Source organism: Papilio machaon, chromosome 5 (genome assembly GCF_912999745.1).
Source record: "Papilio machaon chromosome 5, ilPapMach1.1, whole genome shotgun sequence".
In the NCBI taxonomy this organism is placed as follows: Eukaryota; Metazoa; Arthropoda; class Insecta; order Lepidoptera; family Papilionidae; genus Papilio; species Papilio machaon.
The window spans coordinates 867034-874535 of NC_059990.1; the positions used below are offsets into that span (position 1 = coordinate 867034).

General features: G+C 35.7%; 2 protein-coding genes across 2 annotated transcripts; one reads left to right on the top strand and one right to left on the bottom strand.

The window, feature by feature from the left end:
• Nucleotides 1-1279: 1279 nt before the first annotated feature.
• LOC106720292 (bombyxin A-3-like) lies at nucleotides 1280-2217 on the bottom strand. Its single transcript, XM_014514886.2, has 3 exons — nucleotides 2195-2217; nucleotides 1644-1836; nucleotides 1280-1537 (listed from the first exon to the last, which is right to left on the bottom strand). Exons 2-3 carry the CDS (start codon nucleotides 1834-1836, stop codon nucleotides 1368-1370), a joined length of 363 nt encoding a protein of 120 aa, XP_014370372.2. The 5' UTR covers nucleotides 2195-2217; the 3' UTR covers nucleotides 1280-1367.
• Nucleotides 2218-5566: 3349 nt separating this feature from the next.
• On the top strand, nucleotides 5567-7392 carry LOC123721009. The gene is made up of 2 exons (XM_045677997.1): nucleotides 5567-6907; nucleotides 7303-7392. Exons 1-2 carry the CDS (start codon nucleotides 5567-5569, stop codon nucleotides 7390-7392), a joined length of 1431 nt encoding a protein of 476 aa, XP_045533953.1.
• Nucleotides 7393-7502: the final 110 nt, after the last annotated feature.

Below are 7502 nucleotides of genomic sequence, written 5' to 3' on the forward strand. Positions count from 1 at the left end.
ATCAAGTAAAATAAGCGATACAAATACCTATGGATTTTTCGAATTCAATTTATTAAGCGACTCTAAGCCAAGTTTCGACCTCTTTGAATTATTTATTAAAAAAAAAAACCCGTGAGCGCAGCGCTCCAAAAGCTCGTTTGTAGTAACGCGACGCTGAGCGCTAACTTTATGCAAAATCCGTGCCCCCTGGTTACGACGAGCGTCTACAGTGCATCGTAACTTGAATGCCAACAACTGACACCGCCTACCTAACTCAACTATCGCACCTATTTGAATTTAAATTTACCAATTTATTTATTAGGATAAGTTCCATTGCTCGATCGGTATCGAAGTGATTACTTAAACTGATGCATGAAGAGCAATGGATGTAAAAATTTTATTTCGTGGAAAAAACCGTTAGCTATTGTGGTAGAGGATCGCTACTTATTACGAATTCCTTCAGCGTAATTGACGTAAACAAGGAGAATATTCTTACGTGTTGATGCTTTAATTAACGTCAAAGCACTGATGTTAACAAAGACTTTGCGGGATTTAGAGTAAATTGTTGTAGCCTGGCTTTCCGTGAACTGAACTCTCGGGAGCTTCATATTTTATTCTAGTTACTTGGCAACGTTGAGAGAATATTTCTAATTTATGTGAAGTCTCTGTTGATGCAAGTCTCTCTTATTTTTTTTTTCTTTTTTAATGTTAGATAAATACCAAATAAACAAGTTAATAAACAAAGGTAAAAATTAACAACCCTTACAGCCTAAAATACAGGAGTGATCAAATAATGATAAGTGGAAATTTTTGCCTATGCCTCCTTGTGCACTTTACTAAAAAAGGTGGTGATCCCATTTATTATTACAATTTAGGTTCGGTTTTTTTTTATTAGAAATCGGTTTTATGTTTTTATAAATAATTTGTTATTCTACTGTTAGATAATTCTTCTAATTTCAAGTAAAACTGAAAAGAATCGATCAGTGGTTGCTTCCTAATTATTTCAAAATATACGGATATGATTACAATGCGTCGTTATATAATTTAGCGGCGAATTTAAGTCATGTATGTTCTATAATCTTATTTTCAACCAAATGGGTTATCAACAACATAACATTGTTTGTTTTGTATATGGTTAATATTAAAAATAAACAGAAGAATTGTTTTAAAATTATGTATTTAATGAAGAATGTAATGAAAACTATAACTAGTATATCTTAGAAGGATCTTTTCCATTGATTTAATAGTGTTAGAATGTACAATTAATATTAACTTATTACAATAATATGAATAGCTGGTTACATTGTTTAAGCAAATGATGTTATATTATATGAAAAATTTATATGAACAATGATGCGCAAGAGTCATAAAATGATTAGTGTACAGATTTAGCAGTAGCTGAGTAGTTCGTTGATACTGCAGGGTTTGTCGCAGCACTCGGTGACAATGCCCGAGGTGCGCTTGCCGCGTCCCGCAAGTGACAGACTCCGTGCCCGGCCGACCCACGGCAGACCCATCTGGACTTCTTGATCTTTGTAATACGGAGGCAGAATTTGTCCTGGAATACATCATAGATTAGTGTCTACTAGGAACTTTTTGGCACTCTATGTATACTGACGTCAATTTTCATCAAACCATAAAAGCGTTGTTCCCTCCCAACTCACCATACATAGTTCCGACATCAGATCGTTTCTCGAAACCGTCTTCATCAAAGCAAAGGAATGCCATAGCTCTGGCCAAGGATCTGCCGCAGTAGACTTGTGGGCTGATGTTCTGCAGCGACGAACCGCCGCCGATGTGCGCGTAGCACACAGCGACGATCAGGCAAGTGATGAATGTAAAAATTATGAATTTCATCTGGAATTTAGAATACAGTAAAACATCTTAGTTTAGAACCTATAGGACGCGTCGAATCGACCTTAATCTGATGGTGATTTAGAGAAAGCGTTGTGATAAAATTTGTACAAAATGGTTTGAGTCCTGGGATCCTACTCTTACATGGGACTGATGCCATTTAAAGTTCAGGATTGCTGCCAACTGCTGTATAATGCAGCTTATAGTAAATTAAACAAGCTTCCAGGAATGGTCTGGAAAAGCTAAGGTCCTGAACCCAATGATGATTTACAATTTACTTAGAAAGTAATTCGTAAATGATTACAGAATTTATGTAACAGTATTAGCAATGTAATAAAATAATTTATAATTCATAACTCACCTTTGTGTTGGTAGCTGCTCGTCGACTCACCTGATGTGAATGTGATGAAAGGGGTTGAAATTCTTCATTATATACTGTTCCACACGAGCACTTATAAATATTAAAATCCGTCTCAAGTGAGGGTGTTGGTAATTGTTAAATGAGGCATGCGACGTGCCCCCGTATTTTCTTAAGAAGTGAGTTCATTATTTTAATCTATGACTCTTCGTTAGAATTATTTATTTAATATGAAGAAGATAATCTCTTTGTTGAAATTTCAACCACGAAATCAAACTTATACATTAACGAAGGGAAAAGATGTGCTGGATTCCAATGAAAAAGTTGTTACTGCGAAACATAGACGCAATTCAAGTCAGTCAAAAATTGTTTCGCTTCACAACGAACTGTCACGTATTACCAAGACAAACAGACAAACCAACCTTCAGCGTTACAGAAACTATAAGTTGAAGATAAATAAGAAATACGGCATATAGTAAAGTACTTAAAAAATTTAAACACTCGTTGCACCAGCTATAGAAACTTTTCCACTAATCAAATAAATGTTGGCATAAATATGACCAGAATATTGTTATGAAGTAAAAGAAATTTTTGAAGAAGAATAGTACCAGTGGTGAAGCAGTTATTTTATATCTTCTTTTTATTCCTGTCCCATTTCATCCGCTATGCCGCTATACAATCAGTCGTTTCAAAAGTTCAAAAAATTAATTTACTTATTGCATTTGCCTAAAGGTAACAATAGTAACATAACATCATGTAAAAAGTTTACTTTCTAGCTATTAGCACTCACAATCGTTTTATTGTCATAGAGAAAATTTAGAGAAAGCACTAAGGGAGCAAGGTGATAGGTAAATTTACTTTAACGAGATGGGAATCAGATATGATATTTTTTGCTCGCTTAAGGGTACCAAAGACATTTGTTTTATGCTAAACAGTCTTTCATATTTATTCTCAAAAGCATCAACGTCGCAAACTTAATCTGGGCCACACTTAAGCCGTCAAATAAGATGAAGCGAGGCGTTACATTCGACTTGACACTTCATTTGTGACCTCATTCCGCCCCAACGAACGCTTAGGGGAGATTAAACCATGGAAACATTAATCAATAGAAATTTATTCAAAACGTCTTCATCCTGCAACATTTTTATTAGATTTTTTTATACTTATGGTAAAGCTGTTTGTTTTATATTATAATCCCAAATTGCCTAGTTAAGTAAGCATAAAAAACGATGCCTACAGAAACAAAAGTAAATAACAAAATGCTTGATATATTTTTTTTCGGTAACAGTTTTTGTGCTAAAACATAGAAGGTAACTAGTGTGAAAAAACTGGCAACAATGCTACGCATTATGTAAAGTACCACTACTGCCTGTTTTCTCCGTTCTAAATATCAATAATATTCACAATAGCCTCATTTCTATGATTTCTATGATAAACATAAACAGGGAAAAAATATCTGTATAGCAAAGGATTATTACAATTGCCGGTTTCAAAACAATGAAAAAGTTATTGAAAAATCCTCAACCTTACTTTGGGTAGGTTGAGTTTAACACCTTTTTACACCAAAAGTAAACATATTTGATAATTTTTGAGTTAATTTTTAATTAATAATTATCTTGAAATAGACAATCGATAACAATCATACAATTTATTGTTGGTATCGTAAAAATAAAAAAGTTTTAAACGCTTTTCGATTAAATTTACAGCGACATCTAGAGGAACATTAAATAATTACTTCCAGAATGTTCAAGTTGCCACAGCATGTCCAGCTTTGTATATTTTTTTTGATGAATATAAAAAAAATCTTTGCTATAACTATATTTTATAAATAATCAAAATATTTTTTCTTCTTGGCTTTCACACGCAAGTTTATTTAGCCACTGACTAGATCAAAATATTTGGATATGGTAAAATTTTCATTACAGTGTGACGTTTTCGGAAAATGTTGTTAGCAAAAATGACTTTGCCGAAATACATGGTAAAATTGCTGGTTTAATTAAAAGACATAACTCGTAAGTAAAGCATTTAACTTTTAAATCTAAACAGATGTAATAAAAGCGTAAACACACACTTTGCAAAGCAGAATCTTAACAATTGTGGCATATTTTTAAATAATTCTTTTGGTAGTTAAAACCTCGTTACTTAAGATACCCTTTTAGCTATATATTTATCGGCATTAAATTTAGGAGATGAGTACATTGAAAAAAAAATGTTATGCGAGAAGACACAAAAATTGCAAGCCAATAGCATAAATGATGGATAGTTCCCATGGTAACGGTAATTCTCAGCCAATGACCTTCGTTGTCCTTTGAGCATTTGAATTTTGACATTTGCAATTTAACATTTTACGGAAAATAATAAAAAAAAAGTTTTTCTGTTTCACAAAAATTTAATTTTAAATAAAATAAATTAATATTTTTTACTTGTCTTTTAAGGTAAAATTTCACAAAATATCGACACATAGCTAGACTGAGACGACTGAGAATAAAATTCCGTGTTGGTTCCGTAGTACATTGTGAGGCAACATGATGCAACTCAAGTTCAATGTCATGTTTTAGTGTTTTAGTCTATTAATTTCACGAATTATCGTTGTTTACCAGTGTTGCCAATTTAGCATATTTTATACAAAATTTTGCAGATTTTTGGTCAGTTTAGCATATTTTTCGTCGTTTAGCATATAGTATATTTTTTAGCATATCAACTTAGATAACTCGAAATGAAAAAGAGTGAACTTATAGAACCGCGCTTTTAGGGTAGCCGGTCACAATACGATGTAAAAGAAGTCTGTTGTTATAAATACTGAAGCGTCAGATTAAGGCAGGGTGAGTTTATTTCATTCAGTAATGACTGCATTTCAACGCTTATCCCGCTCGAAAAAATGATTGTTATCCTAAAAGCGTGGCTCTATTTGGAGCGTTACATTTGTGGCAAGTATATCCGAATGGGTGCAAGGTCCTCCCCTTATGTTTAACTGAATCAATCCAAAAGTCCCCGATAATACAATTCGTTTACTTTTTTCAAATTTCGATTTCATATCTATAATAATAATGTCAATCGGACTACAAGAAGGCTTATGATTCGGTGCCCCATGGATGGTTAAGTAAAGTGCTGGAAGTATATAAAATACATCCTACACTTCGCACTTTCCTTAACTCATGCATGGGACAGTGGACCACAAGCTTTTCCAATCCAGGGCAGGGAAACCTTTCTACTTCCTCTAGCCGGATTGGAATCCGGCGTGGCATCTTTCAAGGTGATAGTCTGAGTCCATTGTGGTTTTGCTTGGCTCTGAACCCTTTAAGCACACTGCTAAAGAGTTCAGAGCTAGGTTACCGTCTACGTAGAGGGGGCGAGATCATATCACACCTTTTGTACATGGATGACCTCAAGTTGTACGCATCGAAGAAGTCTGACTTAATGACTTTGCTTAAAATTACCGACGATTTTAGCAGAGCCATTGGTATGACGTTTGGAGTGGACAAATGTGCGGTCATAAATGTACAAAAGGGGAAGGTTGTAGCTTCTGAGAATCTACAGCTTACTCAGGATGTGTCTCTCGTTTCCCTCTCGGAGAATGAAAGCTACAAATATCTCGGTATGTCGGAAGCATTAGGTATTCATGACAAAGGTATGAAACAACTGGTGAAAGAACGGTTCTTTTGCCGCCTGAAAAAAGTTCTAAAAAGTCTTTTATCGGGTGGGAACAAGTGCCGTGCTTTTAACAGCTGGGTCATGCCAGTCTTAGCCTACTCTTTTGGCATACTGAGATGGTCGCAGACAGAACTGGATGCCTTGGATAGAAAAGTTCGTCGATTGCTTACAGCATACCGGATGCATCATCCACGTTCGTCTGTAATGAGGTTATACATCCCGCGGAAACATGGGGGTCGTGGCTATTTAAATGCCAAGACCCTGCATAACCGCGAGGTGCACAATCTTAGGGAATATTTCCTTAAGGTGAACGTGGGAATGTATCAGGATGTTGTAGCAATGGACAAAGGAGTCACGCCGCTTTCCTTGGCTACCACGAATTGGCGAAGGTTACCGGTACTAAGTGTCTCGGACCGCATTAGTGTATGGAAGAGCAAGGAGTTACACGGTAGGTTCCATCGCGCCTTAACAGGGCCTGATGTGGACCAATTATCCTCCGTGGCTTGGCTGCGCTTCAGCAACCTCTTTGGGGAAACTGAAGGTTTTGTCTTTGCAATCATGGACGAAGTCATCGTAACGAACAACTACCGAAAACATATTCTAAAGGATGGTACGATTGACATTTGTCGGGCATGTCGTCGTCCCGGTGAGTCTATTAGACATATCGTTTCCGGTTGTTCTCGACTTGCGGACGGTGCATACTTGCATAGACACAACCAAGTGGCCAAGATTATCCATCAGCAACTTGCCCTTAAATATGCTCTTGTGGATACTGAGGTACCTTATTACCAATACCAACCTTCTCCTGTTCTGGAAAATAGCTATATCACGCTCTACTGGGATCGATCTATTATTACAGATAGGACTATTACTGCCAATAGACCCGATATAGTAATAATAGACCGGTCTGAGGGTTGTGTAATGTTAGTCGATGTCACTATTCCACATGACGAGAATCTCGTGAAAGCTGAAAAAGAAAAATTACTAAAATACTTAGACTTGTCTCACGAGATTACCGCCATGTGGCGTATGAAATCGACTACCATTGTTCCGATAGTCGTATCGGTGAATGGACTGATAGCGAAGAGCTTCGACCAACATCTTAAGAAGCTCTCGCTAAACAGTTGGATTAAGGGCCTGATACAAAAGGCAGTTATTTTAGAAACCGCACGCATAGTTAGGAGGTTCCTGTCTCTGTAGCCCTCACCACTGGTTGTTTGAGTAATGGGATTCCGCAGCCGGTGGTATACTATTTTTTATATAATATATTTTGTTAATTTTTTTTTATTATAAAATGTATTATATAAATAATAAGATAATAAATGAATAAGAATTATAAAAATGTCAATCGAATGTCGTAAAAAATAAGCATGTAAAATGATTAACTTAAGTACGAAAACTCACGGCTCTGCGTGTATATGTAGTAATTCACCTTAATAATTGTTGTCTCGATTGTACAGAACTTCAAAGATTGTTTGAATTTTCACAGGGGGAATATTTGGACATCTATTACCCCTGGGGGTTTTACTTGGACTACTCGGACGGACTAACCCGGGTAGTCCTACGTATAATCAGTCTGTATCTATATATTTTGTAAAAATTATGATATAAAATTGACATTTGCCTATTTAGCATTTTATTTTAGCACTTTAAAAAAACT